At 39.4% G+C, this 20741-nt stretch overlaps 1 protein-coding gene across 1 annotated transcript; it reads left to right on the top strand.

The window, feature by feature from the left end:
* Nucleotides 1-782: 782 nt before the first annotated feature.
* On the top strand, nt 783-20673 carry NOC3L (NOC3 like DNA replication regulator; the record flags this gene model as incomplete). Its single annotated transcript, XM_084245424.1, has 21 exons — nt 783-791; nt 1721-1928; nt 3119-3251; nt 3937-4094; nt 4669-4722; nt 6107-6237; nt 8242-8403; nt 8602-8695; nt 10268-10443; nt 11098-11226; nt 12204-12335; nt 13248-13328; nt 13643-13743; nt 15031-15103; nt 15207-15270; nt 15352-15423; nt 15755-15936; nt 16515-16643; nt 17106-17203; nt 20134-20218; nt 20545-20673. 21 exons carry the CDS (start codon nt 783-785, stop codon nt 20671-20673), a joined length of 2400 nt encoding a protein of 799 aa, XP_084101550.1.
* Between the last annotated feature and the right edge of the window lie 68 nt (nt 20674-20741).

Here is a 20741-nt window from a genome sequence, read left to right on the forward strand (position 1 = left end):
AGGCAAATGAGTCTCAGTGATACAACTATCAGACAATGGTTAAAATTAAGGAAAAAAAAAACTTTCAAAATAAAACTTCAAGAATCAGATCTGGAGGGCCAGTTCATGAAAAATCCTTCACCATTCCACAGGAGCGCCCAGAGTCAGTTGGGGGGCCGGCATTACACAAAAGGAGTTTTTCTCTGCCCTCCAGATTTTATTGAGAAATACAGACTACAAAAGTCAGGATTTTTTTTTTTAAGATTGATTGATTTATGCATACAAGAGCTGGGGTGCAGGCCTGACAGGCGTGGGGTGAGAGGATTCACCAGAGGCAGAGTGGGGAGCAGAACAGGCCGACTGAAAAGTCAGCATCTTCAACAGAAACCTAAGTTCCGAGGAGAGGCAGAAAATACAGTAGCAGTAAGGTAACTGAAAAAAATCAAATTTTTCGTTCCGAGGGTAGGAGACCTATTTCTCAACACAGGGAAAGAAATGCGACGACAGTCACAAGATCCTAGAAGAGAGAAGAAAATCCCTCGGGCGAAACCAGCATTTGCCCAGCGCAGCCCTGGGCGAGGGCAGCCGAGGGGCAGGACAGCCGCCACCAGAGGGCGCAGGCCCGAGTCTGTCTGTGGAAGTCCCGCCCCCATTTCCGGTGACGCAAATGGGGCGGGCCCAGCGGGAACTTCCGGCTTGTGTGCGGCGTCGCGATTTCCGCACGTGTTTGATCCTCTTGGCGTATCTGGATTCTCCCTGCGCCTAGAGAATTTGTCGGGCCTGGGCTCCGATCAGCCGTGAGGATGAAGGCGGTAAGTCTTTTCAGAAGCCGGTTCCCGCGGCTCAGGTCCCCTTGATTGACAGTCACTGCCTGGTATAGCCTTGCGGCTGGTTTTCGCCCTCGTATAGGGGCGGTGACCTGGTTGTATAGGGGCTCGCTCCTGGCTGTCACTCTTCCATCGGGCGGTCCCACCGCCCACCTGAGCTTCCCTCGCTGCAGGGGCGAGATCAGCGAGCTCCGACGTGTATCCGGAGGATGTCAGACCTTGTAGGGTTGTTGGAGACCAGCTTTCGGACTCCTTATTTTATTGCTGAGAAGCAGAGTTCTGGCCTCAGTGAGTTTTTGAGTCTTGGGACCTGAGGCAAGGCTATTTTTGCCAATAAAGGCTAAGGGGAGAGGGATAAGCAAGTGATCTGCTACGGTTTTCACAGAAATTGGAGTCATCAGCTGGAGAGTTTGAATTCCGTTTCGCCTTCCTTAGTTTAGAGGTCTTTGACAAGTTAACACAATCTCTTTAATAAAGCCTTAGCTTCATCAGTAATGTAGAATGATCACAGCAATCCCTCAACTAGGGTGTGTTGGGATAATGTAGCAGTTTGTAAGCGGGAAAGTAGTATGTCAATATCTGTTATTGCTAAAGAAACCAGCTAGCATTTTTGCGCTGAGATGTTGAGCTGACCAGAAATAACTATTTGCCATTACATTTAGTGGTTCTTAACATTTTTTGTTATTAAGAGCCTTTTGGATAATTGTGTATTAACTTGAATAACTGATACCTTATGGCTGTTTTGTAGGATTAACACCATAGGTTTTTTTCTAGCGTTTATATGCAAGATTCATGGCTATGAGGCATTAAAATTGTGGGACTGGCTTAAGGAAATTTGTAATAAACTTAACCTAATCTTAAAGACAAATTAGTTTAAGTCCTTGGATATGCAGTGCTTCTCTGTTGTTTTCTAGAGAAGAAATAAAAAACAGGTCCCAAGCTTTCGGAAATTGATAAAAACCAGTAAAGTCAAACTTGAAAACAAGCTTAAAAATAAGCAATTTAAACAACAAAGCACTCTCAAGAAGTATCGAAAAGAACAGAGGAAACTAAGGCAAGCTGTAAAAGATGCTGTGTCTAAGAAACCCATTCCACTGGAGCACCCGAAAGAAAAACGACCAGGTAATTGTGAAAGTATTAATGTGCTCTAGTTTCCATTGATTTGTTCTAAAATGTACTTTATGAAATCACTTTGCTTTCTAGTAATCACTCTTCTTGTTCTCATATTTTCTTAAGAATAGCTAAGGTAAGGTAAAGATAGTTTGCTTTATTTTAGTATGAGAAATAATTCAGTATAGTATTCATTGTGAAAAAGAGCCTCTGCTTTTAGTTTGTATGGAAAGCAGAACTGAAGATAACACTATTTGGGAAAACAAATTCATAGCAGCCCTATAAGTGAATGTTTGTTCCCATGCAGTGCCACTTTCCCGTTCACTGGCAGTTAGCTGAGAACATTGCTCTTTCTTGGTGCATTTTTGACAGTGTTGCCAAGGTTAGCTTAGTTTTGTAAACTCTGGGCTTTGATTTGGGAACTTGGAGTGAAATAGAGTTGTGATTGTCAGGGTTATTGTTTTGTAAAACTATTCAAGAATTCCAACTACTCAAAATAGCTATAGAATAAGACCATTTTGAGTCAGACCAGTTCTTTACAAACTTAAATTATTCAGTCTTCTGTCATTTCTCTCTTAAGCCTGACATATTTAGTTTGATAACTTTGTGACATGATGTGATTGATAAAAAGACATTGGACCGGAAGTTAGGAAACTGGAGGTTTTCCCTTGATTTTTGTTGTGTACCAGCTGTGCGACATTTATTTATTTTGGGTAGAAGAGTTGGGGTGTAGGCCAGAGCTCTGTGTGTGTGTGTGGGGGGGCAGTGTTGAGAGGATTCACCAGAGACAGGGTGGGGAGCAGAACAGGTGGATCTATTGAAATCCATTGCTGAGGGGAGCAGCCTGCAAGACAGGAGATGTCTGCTGCGCCATGTGTGGGTCAGCTCCCTGTCTGGGGATAGAACTCAGGCTGTGGTGGTGATAGTGCTGAGATTAACCTCTAGTCCACCAGGAGGCCTGTGTGTGTGGCATTTAGTTTTCAAGGGTCAGAGATGCTAGCATTTTGCCTAGCTCAGGACATCCCAGTACAACAAAGAGTTGTCCAATATGGCAGTGGTGCTTCCATTTCAAAATACTGGTCTCAGGTATTAGAGAAGCATACACTTTTCTGATTGGGACATAAAAAATGCACAGTCGTCCATCTTTAATACTTGTTTCTCTCTTTTTAAATTTTATTTTATTATTTTTTTTGGTGGAACAGCTAAGCGGATTGAGAGGGAAGAGGAAGAAGAAGAGGAAGCCCTTCCTTTAGATATGATGGATGAAGATGACTTACAATTATTGCAGGATCTAGGACAAAGAGCCTCTTTCTTAACAAGAGATCTTTCTTCTAGGTAATGACTTCATTTAGATTATAATCAGATACTTTTGGGGTTAAACACTTGTATCTGATTTTTACTTAGGTGGTCAGTGCAAGATGTTCACCTCTGAACACGATGTGTTTCTTTTCTAAATAAAGAATGTTCACAAATAAAGCTGATTTTATTTAGTGTGCACCTTTTTTTCTTTTGAGTTAGAATAGTGAAGTAGAGGGAAGATGGGATGAATGCTATTCTCTGAAGAATGCTTTTCTCTCTTTGGTGGAATGGTTCTGAGTTCTTTTTGATTATTTTGTTATTCTCTACATTATTAAAAAGGCATTATTCCTATTCACGGAGGAGAAACTAATGCTTTCCCATAATCACAAGTAGTGGATCTGAAATTTAAACTTAGAATTTTTTTTTTGACTCCTAAGTCCATACTGTGCTCTGAAGGTTTTTGGGAAAGTCAAACAGCATGATGTCACCCTTGATTCTATAGACGTCTTCAAAATCAGATCTGCTGTAACTTTCACAGTGGGCTGCATCTTCATGGTAAACAGTTCATTTATTCATTTACTATTTTGAGTGCCTGGTCTAGTTGCTGATAATCTACATACTTGTTGAAGGTCTCGTTAAGTAGTTTGTTTACCTGTGTCTTAGGTTTCTGGCTTCCTTTTTAGATGCATTAAAACTGAAAATTGAAAATTTTTTTCTGCAGTGAGCCTGTTCATGCCAAGAAACGAAAACATGAGCACATTATAGATAAATATGAAAAAATACCAAGAACTCTGCAAACTGCACCAGAGAAGGAACTGATTCACTTGCTTCCCATCAAAGATAAAAGTGGTATAATCCCGCAGACCAGGGAGAAGCCAGGTAAATTTAAACAGCCAGTGTATTCAAAATATAGTTTCTCACTAGAATCACATTTTTTTAATGTAAAATTTTTTAATGTAAAATTAATTTTATTTTGACTTTTACCCATATCTACAAAAAACAGAGGTAACTACAATTAGTCATAGCATGCTTGATGATTTTGGCCAGAAATAATTATCTAGGGTGTCTGTTTTACTTTAAGTACCATTGAAACTGCAGTGTTAATGTGATTTTTTTTCAGAGCATTTCACCAAATCTTGTTTCTAAAATTAGAGCATATTCATATTGGTCAGCCCTTTTTTCTTATGTGTGTTTTTATTCTTGTGAAATAAAATACACAGAAAAGTCCAGAAACCAATGTTGTGAAAAACTTTGCCATAAACCACCATTGAGACAAGATACAAATATTGCCAGCAATACCCAGACACTTCCCTGGTGTGCCCTTTAATCACTAATTGCTCCTTCTTCACAAAAGTAACTACCTTGCTGAGTTTTATAATCACTTCCCTACTTTTCTTTGTGATGTCCCCACTTACATATTTTATCACATTTATAATATACATTTTCCATGTAGTTATTGACAGTAACCAAGAAGAAGAGGATCAAGAAGAGCTGGAACTTGAGGAAGGTAATATGATGCATCTTTATAGTTAGTAAATTGTTAGTTGAACATTACATTTTTTTGCGTAGTCAATAGTATGCAATGCGAAATGTAAATCAATCATAGGTGAAATCTGAAATGTGTATTTTTGAGTACTGGTCATTTCAACATCATTTTGAACATTTTCCCACATTTTGAAAGTCTCATTTTGTGGAATTTAATTCTTTGTTGCTTTTATTTGGAAAATTCTATGCATTTATGTGTGTAATATATAGGCAGGCATGACAAGTCTTGTACATTGGTAGTTTTGAATTCTTTTTAATTGTAAGCGAAGGACTTAGACTTGTCTACAGATAGCTTTACAAAATTACAAAAATGATTCTGTGATGTGAAATCATTTAAGTTCTTTCTGCGAGCAATTACACTTTACATATGTCTGTTTTAGGTAATCACATGTAGGTTTGTAGTAGCTACCACAGTTTTAATCAAAGTTAAACTGAATATGTTATTTGAAACTATTGGTCTGGGATAGAACAAGCTGGTTAAATTTGCTTTCACGTACAAATCTTATTAGTATAAATGAAATTACAGGTCAGAACTACTTAATTTTTTTTTTTAATCGGAGGACCTTTCTTTATTCTATTTTTTTTTTTTTTAAGATTTATTTGTTTATTTATACAAGCACTGGGTACAGTCAGAAGCACGGGAGGGTGAGAGAATTCACCAGAGCCAGAGCCGGAAACAATACAGGCAGACAGATGATACACTGCTGAGGGGAGCAGCGGGCTACAGGAGAGATCTGCGTGCCGTGTGGGACCGTCGCCCAGTGGCTGGGGATCGAACTGGCGCTGCAGAGGCTGCGGGCAGCTTCGCAGCCCAGCGCTCAACCGCTGTGCCACCAGGGAGGCCCAGAACTACTTAACTTTTTAATCACCCTATATAAGCTTACTATAGATTAGTTCTTTATGAAACCTAATTACATATGACTTTCTTCAGGTGGATAGATTTTGCATAGTTCAAAGGACTGCATAGCGTTGAAAAGAAAGGAGAGAGTATTCAATACTCTTAAAAAAAACTAAGTCCACTACCCCTTTCCCTTAATGAATATGAATTGTAATTTTATTGGCATAGTAAAGAGCATGAATTCAGAGTCAGGCTCTCTGGGTTTGATTCTTATTCTGCCACATTTATGAGCTTAGACAAGTTACTTTCCCTTTGCATCAGTTTATTTAGCTACAGTGTGGGGCTAAAGATTGGACCTGCCTCATGTGATTTTTTGAGAGGATGAGGTGTAGTAATCTTGTCTCATGGCAAGTGCTCAATAAAAGTTAATATTATGTATTATGTTAGTTAAGGTGCTTGGATATAGTAAATAAGACACACTTAAGATAGGAAACCTCTTCTGTTTCAGAGATCATTGAAGAGCCCATTAGAGAGCTGACATTAGAAGAACATTTAATTGAGAGAAAGAGGAAACTACAGGAGAAGAAAATGCATATTGCAGTCTTGGCATCTGCCATATTATCAGATCCAGAAAGTAATGTAAGTAACATTAATTTCTTTAGGCCCTTCATGTTATATGTGGTTTAAATATTTAATATATTAAGATTCTTTTATTAAGCTATATGTAAGAATACATAAAGCAGAGCCACTGGGTTATAATGAAATAGTAGACAGAATCTTAGCTTAATCCTGTGTCTGAATCTATTACTTCTGTGATCTTAATAAAGCCACTTGAACTGAATCTTATTTTCCTCATCTCTAAATGAAGCTGTTGAGCTTAATGTTGTAACTCTGAAAGTTGTGAGTGTAAACATGAATTGTGCTGGAGAAGAGAAATTTACTTCCAGGTTTGCTTGGCTGATCTATAGAGTTTTTAATAGGAACTAAGTCAGTGAGATTAGTTCAGTAATACTTTTAAGTGGAAAATATTTTTGGTGAAATTGGTCAGAAAGTTATCAGTGGTATAGTGTGAAGAAGGTGATAATTATGATGTGTGGACTCAGGAAATCTGAGATTTAATTCTTTGCTGAGGACTATCAGACTTTGGGTATGTTGCTTTACCCAAGATTTATTTTCTTCTCTAAAAAGTGGATGGTGCCTACTTAAAAACTTTATTGTAAGGACTGAATGATAAAATATACATGAACTCATTTAATGGTATTATTATATTGTTTTATTGGTGTCCCTTGCATCCTCCTGTGACAAATATTTGTTTATTGGACAATAAAATAGATATATACATTTATAGAAAAAATTTCATGTGAGCATGCTTTGGAGTATTATTTTTTTCTAATAAAGAGAGGGCATGATCGGGAGCAGAATTGGGAAAGGGAATTTGGACTAGTTCTCGCTTGTATTATAACTGAAAAACAGCCTTAAAAAATTCAAGTGGAGCCTCCCCTGGTGGTGCAGCGGGTTGAACGCAGCACTGTAAAGCTGTTCGCAGCCTTTGCAGCACTGGTTCAATTCCCGGCCAGCCAGGGAGATACCCACATGGCGCAGCAGACCTCTCCTGTCTCGCCAGCTTCTCCCCTCAGCAGTGTATTTCAGTAGATCTGCCTGTTCTGCTCCTTGCTCTGTCTCTGGTGAATTCTTTCACCCTCCCATACCTCTGGCCTGTACCCCAGTTCTTGTGTACATAAATAAAAAAAAAAAAATCTTAAAAAAAAAAATTCAAGTGATTTTTTTTTTTTTCCCCCATATTTTAACACTACATGCAACCCAGGTCTTCTAATTCTGGAGCCAGATGCCTCATTTCATATACATCAGGGATTACAAAAAGTGGTTTATTTGTGTTTCTATGGTGATGAACATTGCTAACCAACCTGAGTGTTGTTTCTTAAGATATTGCTCCAGCAGTAGCAGTAATTCATCAAGCCTGGTACATTTGTTGAGAACAATTATTCAACTTCTGCATTACATCAGATAAATAATCTTCGTATGAGTCTTGTTGAAGCTAGAGTTAAATGGATTATATTATATTTAATTCATGGATAGGTAATTAATATATTTGGTATGTCTTAATATATTTCAGTAAGTATGGGTAGAATTTGCAGTTATTATTTATTTATTTATTTACTTGTTTGTTTATTTATTTATTTTAAAGGTTTATTTATGCATACAAGAGCTGGGGTACAGGCCAGAGGCGTGGAGGGTGAAAGGACTCACCAGAGACAGAGTGGGGAACAGAACAGGCAGACTGACTGAAATACATTGCTGAGGGGAACAGCGGGCAAGTCAGGAGAGGTCTGCTGCGCCATGTGGGTTGCTCCCTTGCCGGCCGGGGATTGAACTCATGCTGCAGAGGCTGTGGACTGCTTCATAGGTTGTGTCCCAACCCCCTGCAGTTTTTTAAATTAAACAAAATTATGACTTACAACTTCAGTGATGTATCTGTTGGTAATATGCAGTGTGGAGTTATGTAAAGCTTGTCTAGACTCTTGTGAGTCGTGTAAATTCTTATGCCAGATATGGGGCTGTTGTCATTTGTTCGTAATTGTTTTGCCATGATTTCTCTAACCTTACAAGTTGTTTCTTTCACAGATTAAGAAATTAAAAGAACTACGTTCCATGCTGATGGAACAGGATCCTGATGTGGCCGTTACAGTTCGAAAGCTGGTGGTAGTTTCTCTAATGGAATTATTTAAGGACATTACTCCTTCATATAAAATCCGACCCCTAACAGAAGCAGAAAAATCTATCAAGGTAATTCTAGTTGTAGTTATTGCACAAAATAAGCTGAAAATTTTAAAGAGCTAGAGATGGGAGAAATATAAGTAGGTTTTTTGTTTATTTTTGCAGTAGTGGTGTAAGTAGTGAGTAGGCACTCACAATTTATGCTAATTTAAAGATTTAATTATTTTGATTTAAAAAAAATTGCTGAATTTTTTTTTTTCTTTTCAGACCCGCAAAGAAACTCAAAAGTTAAGAGAATTTGAAGAAGGCTTGGTTAGCCAATATAAATTTTATTTAGAGAATCTGGAGCAAATGGTTAAAGGTATAATAAGCATATCTTAAAAATATGTGTCATACATAGCTTTGGTCAGGAAAGTGAATTCTATATTCTGTGTTGTTTGTTGAAAGTCAGATAGTGTATGGTCAGGAAAAGAGGCTAGAGTCAGCCTTTTTCCTCAATATTCCATTGTATCTATATACCCCATTTTATCTGTTCACCTGTCCATGAAGTCTTACAGCTTTAAAAGTAAATAGAGATAAGGCTCTTAGTTACAGTAAGTACAGTATGTTAAAGGAAAAATTAAATATGTGAGAAGCAAGTTTAAAACAAAGGTACTGTCATCCGTATTATCTTTCTTATTTCTGTGTATGATGGAGAGGTTTTGAACCTACTCTAGGAAAAATAGCATATTTTCATATTCTCATAATAACATGCTGTGACAGGGGAACAGAATATGTATATAGAAATTCTAGAAAAGGGGTACTGTGAGTAATTAGTTACTTTGAAGGAGAATTTAAAAACTCTTTTGGACCTCCTGGATAAAAGATACCATAGAATATCAGCAAGAAGTTTGAAATGATGTTTTAAGTTCTTGGGGTTTTGCAACATGAAAGAGACTGTCAGAGAGTTTGGAATTTGCTCATATTCCTTATTAAATTAGTAGATGACTAGGATTTGAATGCAGATTTCTTGTCTTAGATCTAGTTTTTAGGGAAAGCCTTCTTAGAGCCCAACCCAGGGACTCCTTTAAAATATCCAGCTCTCTGTCGCTCTTTCTTTTCTTACTCTTTTTTTTTTTTTTTTTAAAGATTTATTCATTTATCCATACAAGCACTGGGTACAGTCAGAAGCATGGGACGGTGAGAGAATTCACCAGAGCCAGAGCAGGGAACAGAACGAACGAAATACACTGCTGAGGGGAGCAGCGGGCGGGACAAGAGAGGTCTGTCACGCCATGTGGGACCCTCGCCAGTGCCCGGGGATCGAACCGGCACTGCAAAGGCTGCGGGCAGCTTCGCAGCCCAGCGCTCAATCGCTGCGCCACCAGGGGAGGCCCCTCTTTTCTTACTCTTGAGGATGCTTGTCCTCTTAATATATCTTGTAGATTATAAAAAGCCAAGATTCTTGTAATTGTTGCTAGAGCCATGACGTGGATGACGGCAGACAAATTTGAATGATAACATTTGTTTTTTTAAGATTTATTTATTTATGCACAAAAGAGCAGGCCAGAGGCATGGGGGGCTGAAAGGATTCTCTAGAGACAGAGTGGGGAGCAGAACAGGCAGATCTACTGAAATACACTGCTGAGGGGAGCAGCGGGCGAGTCAGGAGAGGTCTGCTATGCCACGTGGGTAGCTTCCTGGCTGGGATCAAACTCATGCTGCAGTAGCTGCAGATAGCTTCATAGGTTGTGTCTTAACCGCTTGCGCTACCAGGGAGGCCCTGAATGATAACATTTGTACTGTGTGTAAGTATAGACACAATTCATTTAAGAATTTCCATGGTGTATTGAGTTTTCCTGTTATTTATATTATTACTGATTTTTGTGAATGAAAGCTAATTAGTAGAAGTGACAACTAATGAGTAAAGTAACTGTAGTTTTCTTTTGATTAGACTGGAAGCAAAGGAAGCTGAAGAAAAGTAATGTCCTTTCCTTAAAGGCATACAAAGGCCTGGCCGAGGTGGCTGTGAAGAGCCTGTGTGAACTGTTGGTGGCTCTTCCACATTTCAATTTTCACAACAACATCATTGTATTGATCGTCCCTCTCATGAATGACATATCAAAAGTGGTGTGTTGCTCTAAATAATTGTTGCTGTTGCCCTTAACAGAAAATGACAGATGATGTGATTTTTTAAAAAAGATTTATTTATTTATGCATACAGCTGGGGTACAGGCCAGAAGTATGTGTAGGGAGGGTAAGAGGATTCACCAGAGACAAGTGGGGAGCAGAACAGGTGGACCGACTGCAATACACTGCTGAGGGGAGCAGCGGGCGAGTCAGGAGAGGTCTGTGCCATGTGGGTAGCTCCCTGGCCGGGGATCAAACTCATGCTACAGTGGCTGCAGATACCTTCATAGGTTTCATCTTAACCCCTTGCGCCACCAGGGAAGCCCTGCAATATTTTTTTTTTTTAAATCTCAGATTTCCTTTGGAGTTTTTATTGCTAAAATAGAGAGCCTTTGATAAACACCGTGTCTGTAGGAAGAGTCTCTAGACAGTAGTTTAGTTCCGAACAGGAGGCTGTTTTGCCTTCCAGGGTATAAGAGGCCAGACAGTTCTGATTGTCATGATTGCAGTGGCGGAAGGTATTATAAGACCAGGAAGGCTTTAAGCTTCCTACAGTGCATAGGACAGTCTCCACAATGAAGAATTTATTTGGCTCAAAATGTCAGTAGTGCAGAGATTGAGTACATTGGTTTATTATAACATTTTATTTTTCAGATATCTGAAATGTGTTGTGAGGCAGTTAAAAAACTTTTTAAACAAGATAAATTAGGTCAAGCTTCCCTTGGTGTGATTAAAGTGATTTCTGGTTTTGTGAAGGGCAGAAATTATGAAGTTCGGCCAGAGGTAAGTAAGCCTTTTGTTTCTTTACATTTTATTGTTTTTAAATTACAAGACTGATTTTCAGTTATGTGGATTTTATTCCTTTTAGAGGTATAGAAAGTAAAATTACTCAATTTCCCAAATGCAATCCCTCTTGACAATTTGTTGTGTATCTTTATAAGATGTTTATCTATGCAGATGTAGACATATGTGCTTGTTTATATTTCAAAATAAAAAATGGGTTTATACTGTGGAAACTTTGTTTTAAAGATTTATTTATTTATGCATACAAGAACTGGGGTGTAGGCCAGAGGTGCAGGGGGTGAGAGATTCACTAGAGACATAGTGGGGCTAGGAGAGGTCGGCTCTGCCATGTGGGTCAGCTCCCTGGCTGGGGATCGAACTCAGGCTACAGTTTCTGGTAACAGCTTGATAGCGCTGTGTCTTTAACCCCTGCGCCACTAGGGAGGCCCCTCTTTTGTCTTTGTGTTTAAATGGTTGCAGTGGCCCATAAAACACTGACTTCCAAATTAGTTTCTGAATTTTTTGAATGATTTAAAGCCGTCCTTCTCATTGAGGTCCTTGGGCCAGCATTGGTTGGGAATTACAAATACAAATTTGGGAGCCCCATTTCGGACCTTCTGAATCAGAAACTCTGGGGACATTGAAACTAGCCATTTGTGCTTTAACAAAGCCTCTAGGTGATGCTGATGCTTGTTGAACTTGGAGACCTATTGGCTTAATGGAAAATAAATTGTCTTAAAATGAATAACACTAGCCTTTAAGTTATTTTGTTTTGGGGAAAAAAAGATGTTGATTGATACTATTGACTTCATAACTGAAACTGATTTGATAAATTAAAGCTGGCTTAGAAATACCTAATTTATGTTCTCTCCTTCTGCAGTGGTCCAGAGATGTTGTTAATTAAATGCTTGTTTTCTCTATGGTTTTTGAGGGCAGAATAAACATTAAGCTTGTGTTTGTGTTTTTATCAATATTAGATGTTAAAAACTTTCTTGTGCCTAAGAATCAAGGAAGTAGAAGTGAAAAAAGATACTGAGGACATTAATAAACCAAAAAAGTTCATGACTTTCAAAGAAAAGAGAAAAACCCTGTCAAGAATGCAGAGAAAGGTTTGATTTATTTCCTTTTCTGTTTTATTTGATTTTAAATTAAAATCACAGTGTAGGCATAAAGGAGTGGGGAAAATGGCATTTTGTTGAACTGGATACAGTACCTGGTCTTCTGCATTGTGTGTAAATAGATGTAGGAAGTACCATTAATGATTGTACTTAGATGATGTAGCAATAGATGATGTAACAATAATAATTTAGGGCCTCCCCCGTGGCGCAGCGGTTGAGCGCTGGGTTGCGAAGCTGCGCGCGGCCTCTGCGGCGCCGGTTCGATCCCCGGCTGCCCCCCGGCCACCAGGGGAGGGTCCCACATGGCGTGCAGACCTCTCCTGCCGCCCGCTGCTCCCCTCAGCAGTGTACTTCGGTCCTTCTGCCTGCTCTGCTCCCCGCTCTGGCTCTGGTGAATTCTCTCACCCTCCCGCGCTTCTGACTGTACCCAGTGCATGTATAAACAAAACAAACAAACAAACCAGCAAATAAATAAAAAGCATGCCTCTATAAAAAAAAAAAAAAAAAAAAAACCTTAAAAAAAATAATTTGGTGAGGGGCGTGGCATGTTCTTTCTTTCTTGAAAACTTTATATTTAAAATACAGAACATTTCAGAGACTAATATAGCATATCCCATGTATCTGCTATTCCACTTTTTTTCTTGAAAAGAAAGAAAACATCAGTGACAGTTGGAATCTCCTTTGTTCTACTCTCTGATCTCATTCTTCTGCCTTCCCTCCCAGGAGGCACTGTCATGAATTTGGTTTGTGTGTGGTGCTTATCCATGTTTTCTATAATTTTCTCATATTTCTATCCATAGATAGCCAATGATGTCATTGTATGAGATTTACAGTATTGATATATCATGATTTTGAAGGTTTTTTTCTCACGGGGTACATACTTTTTTTTCTATCTACTTTCAGTGGAAGAAAGCAGAAGAGAAATTAGAGCGAGAGCTTCGGGAGGCAGAAGCCTCAGAGAGTACTGAGAAAAAACTTAAACTGGTAGGCAGTTTCCATTCTCTTATGCTTTTAAAAAAACTGGTTAAGTGATTTTAACGAGAGATTTATTGCTTCAATTTGCTGTATAATGTTGATTTATTTCAGGAGGCTAAGGTACGTGGTATGAAAGAAACTGTGGTGTGATCACTGTCAGTTTTATGAAATCACCAGATGTGTGTCTTCATTCAGTTTTGCTGGCGCTCCTAGATTCAGTTGTGGCAGGGTGGGAAGGCAGAGCTTTGAGAGTCACAGTTATGGTGTAACTCAGGGGAAGGATAATAGATCACTGAAGTCTTTTTGTCTGTTTCGTCTCCCAGCACACAGAGACTTTGAATATTGTGTTTGTAACCTACTTCAGAATATTGAAGAAGGCCCAGAGGTCACCTCTCCTGCCAGCAGTTCTAGAAGGTCTTGCCAAGTAAGGGCTGTGTAGGTTGAAACCTTTTAGATTCTTTCTAAGTAGACTGATGTAGCCATGAAATTTACATAGGGTTCACTAACGATCACCCAGTATCCTTCTCACGTCTCATCCTCTTTTTTTTTTTTTTTTTTTAAATTTATATAAGACTGGGGTACAGGCCAGAGGCGTGAGAGGGTGAGGGGATTCACCAGGGACAGAGCAGGGAACAGAACAGGCAGAATGACCAAAATACACTGCTGAGGGGAGCAGCGGGTGAGACAGGAGAGGTCTGCCATGCCATGTGGATATCTCCCTGGCTGGCCGGGAATTGAACCCGCACTGCAGAGGCTGCGGACAGCCTCACAGTGCAGCGCTCAACCCATTGCGCCACTGGGGAGGCCCGGTCTCATCCTTTTTTCACCAGTCACCAGTCTTTCCTTGAAACTGTTCATAACACTGCCTCTTTTGGTTTTTTCATACCTTTTAATTTTCAGCTCTCCTTCACTAACTCCTTCCTTTGCTCACTAAATTCTAGGTGTCCCTAAGGTTCATCTGTCAGGTCTTGGTTCTTTTTTGCCCTGTAGTAGTTATCTAATATCACAGTTTGAGTGGTTTGGGCAGATGTATCTTGAGGCTTTTCTGCTCCAGCTTGCACATCATTGCTCTAGTCCAGTCTGTCAATTCCATTGAGCCTTTGGGAGATATCAGCTAAGTAATGGTTTGTCAGGCCTCCTGGTGGCGGAAGTGGTTAAGACACAACCTATGAAGCAATCTGCAGCCTCTGCAGCATGAGTTCGATCCCCGGCCAGGGAGCAACCCACATGGCACAGCAGACCTCTCCTGACTAGCCCGCTGTTCTCCTCAGCAGTGTATTTCAGTCAATATTCCTATTCTGTTCCCCACTCTGTCTCAGGTGGATCCTCTTATCCACCTCCACCTCTGGCCTGTACCCCAGCTTTTGTATGCATAAATAAATAAATCTTTAAAAAAAAAAAAGTAATGGTTGTCATGATAGTTACCTGCAATTTGAGGTGGCATCATGTGGAATTATGTTGTATATATTGTTCTGTAAATTTTTTTTTTTAATGTGAATTACTTCTTTTTGGGTAAATAGTTACTCTTGGTATCTTTCCACGTTAGCTTGTGTAGATCCATTTTTTTTTTTTAAGGTTCATAATACTTCATTTTATGGCTATATTATACTTTATTTGGCTAATCTCCTGTGCTGCACTGGAGTATCTTAGTTTTTAGCTGGTTAATTTCTGTTTTTTGGTTATCTTTTAACTAAGTTTTGTTTGATTCTAGGTTTGCTCACCTTGTAAATGTGGAGTTTTTTGATGATTTATTGGTAGTTTTACATACTCTCATTGAGTCTGGTGTAAGTAACTCTACTTATGAATTGTTTTTAAGATGTAAAAGGTAATTATTCTTCTTAATATTTTTATTTTTTTTAATATGGTCTTTTTTCTTTTTTTTAAAAGGACTTAAGCTATCAAGAGAGTCTTCACTGTGTCCAGACTGCTTTTCATATTCTTTCTGGGCAAGGTGAGATATAAAAGCAGGTTTTTTTTGCTTTTCCTTTGGAGACTGTAACACACCTAATTGATGTTTGTTGTCATTTCCAAGGTGATGTTCTGAATATCGATCCAATGAAATTCTATACACATCTTTACAAAACATTGTTTAAGTTACATGCAGGTATGTATGTTTAGATAACTTTAATAAATATTTATCTTTTAAGACTATGTTGTGACCAGAATTATAATCCATGAAATATGACAAGTAGGAGTTGATGTATCAAATGCTGGCCTGCTAGTCTGACTTTACTCTCATTTGAGACTTGGGGAGAGAGAACTTCTGGAATTGACTGGGTATGTGATTCAACCAACTGCATCTCTTCAACAGTGAGCACCCCTTTCTTGGGTTGGGTCCTGATTTGGGATAGGCATGACAGTTCATCTTGGGTTTTTCTGGAGTTCAGTGAGGTTCATAAAGAGAACATCCCTGATGGGTCCATCTACTGTTCTAGGTGCTACCAATGAAGGTGTCGAGATTGTGCTCCAGTGCCTTGATGTCATGCTAACTAAGCGCAGAAAGCAGGTTTCTCAGCAGCGAGCTCTGGCCTTCATCAAGCGCCTTTGTACTCTTGCTCTTCATGTTCTTCCAAATTCAAGCATTGGCATTTTAGCAACAAACAGAATATTAATGCATGTGAGTAATGATACAGATGAATAGGAGCTTAGGAGCTAAGGTTTTTTTTTTTTTTTTTAAAGATTTATTTTTTATTCATACAATAACTGGGGTACAGGCCAGATGTGTGGGAGGGTGAGAGGATTCACCAGAGACAGAGAGGGGAGCAGAACAGGCGGATCTACTGGAATACACTGCTGAGGGGAGCAGCGGGCGAGACAGGAGAGGTCTGCTGCACCATGTGGGTTTGCTCCCCGGCCAGGGATCAAACTCGTGCTGCAGGGGCTGCAGATAGCTTCATGGTGCTGTGCTTAACCCCTTGCTCCACTAAGGAGGCCAAAACAATATTAACTTAGAGTCTGTCTTGTGACTTTTTTTTTAATTCAAATTTTATTTTTATATTCCCCATACAATTGCAACCCCCTTATTTTTACCCCAAGCCCTCCTTTCCCCGCCCCCCACCCCTCGTAGAGTGTCTCTAGTTCATAGTTGTTTGTTGATTTTGATATTTTCTTTCTTATAGTTATTCTTTTTCCTGGTCCCTTATCTAAGTTTTCTAGATTCCTGCTATGAGTGAATCTTGTGACTTTTTTTTACAGACTTTTCCCAAAACAGATCTGTTGCTCGACAATGAATCTCAGGGAAGTGGGGTCTTCCTCCCTGAGCTGGATGAACCCGAGTACTGTAATGCTCAGAATACTGCTCTTTGGGAATTGCATGCACTGAGGGTAAGAGTAGCTGAATTTATTTATTTTAATTTTATTCTTTTTTGTGAACCAATTTTGTAAAGTTTCCCCCTGGTAGTTATAATTGCGAGTACTAATTTATTATCAGCTTCATTTTGTGTTGAGTCCTAGCCAGTTTCAAGGGGGTTTCACCCATGTTGTAATCCTGCACTGTGGGTAGCATTAGAGTGAGACTACAGAAAATGCTGACTAACTTTGTTTATACTTAAAGACATTTTGCATTTTGATTTTTCTTTTCATACTGTAAAATAAGACTAAGCCACATGATCGGTAGCTTGGTCATCAAATGGATTTGTGTTGTAATGCTGTGAAAAAATGATAGTCTTTCTGTGGATATGATTCGTGTGAATTACATACACATCTTTTTTAAAAATTAGTGTTTCTGAAAGAAAATCTTTGCTGTAGTTATTGATTTACAAATATGGTTGTCCGTTCCTGTTTCAGAGACATTACCATCCCATAGTGCGGAGATTCGCAGCTCACCTGATGGCTGGAGCACCTTCGGAAGGCTCTGAAGCACTCAAACCAGAGCTGAGCCGCAGGTAACGTTCAGCAGTGCCTCATCATCAAACTCCAGTTGCAGTGGGTGGCTGTTTACTGTGAGAAGTCTGTTTTGAATGGATTTTGAAACATAACGTGCTTGTTGATTATCTGAATTTGATCTCACTGCAGACCTGAATTACTCTAAAGAGAAAACTGTGATTTTGTTGTTTTGTGTAATCACTTAAACTTTTTTTAATCATAAAATGGCTCACAAATAAGAGAAAGAATAGTACTGTGAATCCTCACGCGCCTGAACACAGGTTCATGCAGTTAGTAAGAAAATGTGGTATTCGCTTTCTGTGAAGACCCTTGAGTTCCAACACAGCTTTACTCCCCCTCCCCCACTCCCTTTTTTTTTTTTTGAATGGTCTTTAAGGGACAGAAAGGGAGAGATGAGAGAGAGAAGTGACTTGGAACCTACCCCCCCAGAAGGGGTGCATTTTGTCTCCTTGGCTCTTGCGGCTGCCTCTGTACAACACCCCGACCTGCAAGAAGCCTGGATAGCTTCTTCCAGCTTTCACCTGGCATGCTTCCAGATGGGGAAAAGAGGCCTCCTAAAAAAGAAGTGGTTTACCCCCAAAACACAGAAATGTTGAAAATATAGTAATAACTTCCCGCTACAAAGCAACTTGGAAGTCCTTCAGTTACACAGAAAAGAAAATGGTATAAAAGACACCCTTGAAATAAAAAAAAAAAAAAAAGAAAAAGAAAAAAAAAAAGGACACCCTTGAAATATACCCACCACTCAATATTTCCTGTAGGTTTTTCTCCTTGGCAGGCCCACTGGTTTCTTAAATTCAGAGGTCAAACTCAGACGCCAGCAGGTTGATTTTTTTTTTTTTTTTGTCTCTTCATAGTTTAAACAAAAATTGAATTAGTTGCTCTTTTTTAAATATTGGGGGAATTCACCTAAAAAATCACACGTCCAGCTTCTCTTAAAGTACTGGAAGATTTGGAAAAAATGGTCTGTATTCTTACCTGGCAATAAGTCAGCTGCTTCCCCCTCTAAATGAGATATAAACTGTAGTGTCTCACAAACTCTTTTCCTTCTGGGTAGGATAAAAACGACTTTTGGCCTTACTAAATAATGGCCATTTATTTTTCCCCCTCATACTTCCCACCTATTCCCGAGCATTTTCTTAATTTTTCCCCAATTTTATTGACTTGCCAATCATTTGCACAGTGTAGAGGGCAGGACAGGACACAGTGCAGGTTTTCTGATCCCATGCAGACTGGGTAAAGGAGGAGTCAGAGTCCTCAGTGGTTTTGCAGGTTTTTATTGGGGTTCAGCGGGTACGTGGCAGGCAGGGGTGCTGGGGGGCTGGGAGGCTGGCAGTCCTCCCAGCCCCCAGCAAATCTCCACTCTATCTGGGCTCTCTGGCCTTTTCTGCTTCTCCTTCAGCTTCTGCTGCTTCTCGGCTTCTTCTGGCGTCCCCGTGACGCCGCCCTTAAAAGCCCAGTCTTAGCCCAGGTGAATCCCATCTACCTATGACCACACCCTATTCCAGGTGCCCGCCATCAGGCGTGCATTCAGGACTGCAAGGATCCATCATCTATCCTGACGGTGGGAGGGCAGAAAAGCCTGATATTTTTCCTTACCCTACACACAGCTATATAGTTTAGGGTTAGGATTTCACACCTTCATATGTGCACATGCTTGCTTCACTCACCCTCCACCAGGGTCCCAGTGCCGGTAGCCAGTCACCTTCCCTGTCCTACTCCCTCCTAGGTATCCCCACTGGTAATCATTTATATTTTTTACATACTATAAGAATTAGTTTTTGTTGTGTTTTGTCAGTTTATTTCCTTCCTTTTTTTAAAAAAAGATTTATTTATTTATGCATACAAAAGCGGGTACAGGCCAGAGATGCAGGGGGCTGAGAGGACTCACCAGAGACAGCGTGGGGAACAGAACAGGCAGACTGACTGAAATACTCTGGCCGGCTGGGGATTGAACTCGTGCTGCAATGGCTGCAGATTGCTTCATAGTGCGGTGCTTAACCCCTTGCGCCACCAGGGAAACCCTCAGTTTATTTTCTTTGGTTGTTTTTATTCCATAAATAAGTAAACCCAACCAGTAACTTTTACTTTCTTATTTACTTCTCTTGGTATAATCACCTTGAGATCCATTGTTTTTTGTCCCAGAAGGCACTCTGTCATCTTTTTTAATAGCTGAGTAGTATTCTGTTGAAGGCATATTCCAAAGTTTATCCAGTGTTTTGAAAAAGGGAGGAAAAACTTTTACTCTTTCACGATGCTTTTCTGGCACATTTTTGTCATATATCCTGAATATTTGCTTCAAGCCAGAAATTTATGTTTTGGGAAGAAAATGAGGAACAGGTTTATCCCAAGGTTTGAGAAGGGAGGCTCAAGATGATCACCCCCTGAACAATGTAGCTTGGGATGTGAGCTTAATTGCAACCCTTGGGTCATTGCCTGTCTCTTTGGGAGAATGTACACTTACTCAGAATCATTAAGAATTTGTTCACATCACATAGGTATAGATATGTATTCTGTCCTGAATGCCCTCTCCTTGCTTTGAATCCACGCTAAACGAAGGGTTGAGTACTTTGAAGCCCTTGGAGGATAACTCCGTTCTCCTCTGGCTCTAATGACTAAGTTAGACTTAGTTGCTTATTGTTCACATAATGGCTGAGTTGGGATATGATAGTATTGAGCATGAGATCTTCTGCTAAGTGTTCTCTGTCCAAGCCCGTATTTACTGATCCGACTCCTGAGAGGTGGATTTTTAGTTGGATGGTGCTGGGAATGTAGGATTTATTTTACATGTGTTGTTGATGTGTTTGTTTCAAAAGCAGGATTATAATGAATCTAATTCATTATATTAGGTATAATTTGGGTATAATCTAATTATTTTCAAGTTATACAAAAGATAAGTTGTTTATATTTCTTCTATTTGTGATTATAGATCAGCTGTAGAACTCTTTGAGATGTATAGCATGGCAGCAATGACATTCAATCCTCCTGTTGAATCTTTAAACTTGAAAAGGAAGGTATGTGATACTTTTATTTTTCTTAAAGTAGAAATGAAAACTAAGGTAATATATCTGTAAATAATGACTCCAGGTTACTCAATTGTTTTATAGGCCGATTTTTTTTACATTTCGGTGTTGATGGTAGGGTGAATTTCTGGGGTTGGAATTCTATAGAGACAGTTAGGAGACTACTTGATTCACTACACAATATATCCCAAGCCTGACCCAGCACTATCATTATTATGTTTCATGTACTGGTTTGGTTGTGTGTTTGCTTACCTGTTGGCTTTTGCTTATGACCCATATGAATTTTTAACTTATATATACAATATTTTTTTCCCCAGGATAAAGTTTTACAAGGGAATTCATTTTTGGATGAAGATTTAAATCAGCTAATAAAGAAACATTGCAATGAAGTTGCTACTGAGCTGCCTCTGGATTTCACCAAATATTTGGAAACATCATTACGGTAGCAAAAGAAAATGAAACATCAATGGACTTTCTTGTATCTTTGTGTGATTTTGCAGATACGTATAGAGAC

The sequence above is a fragment of the Talpa europaea genome (genome assembly GCF_964194135.1).
Source record: "Talpa europaea genome assembly, chromosome: 10".
Taxonomy (NCBI): Eukaryota; Metazoa; Chordata; class Mammalia; order Eulipotyphla; family Talpidae; genus Talpa; species Talpa europaea.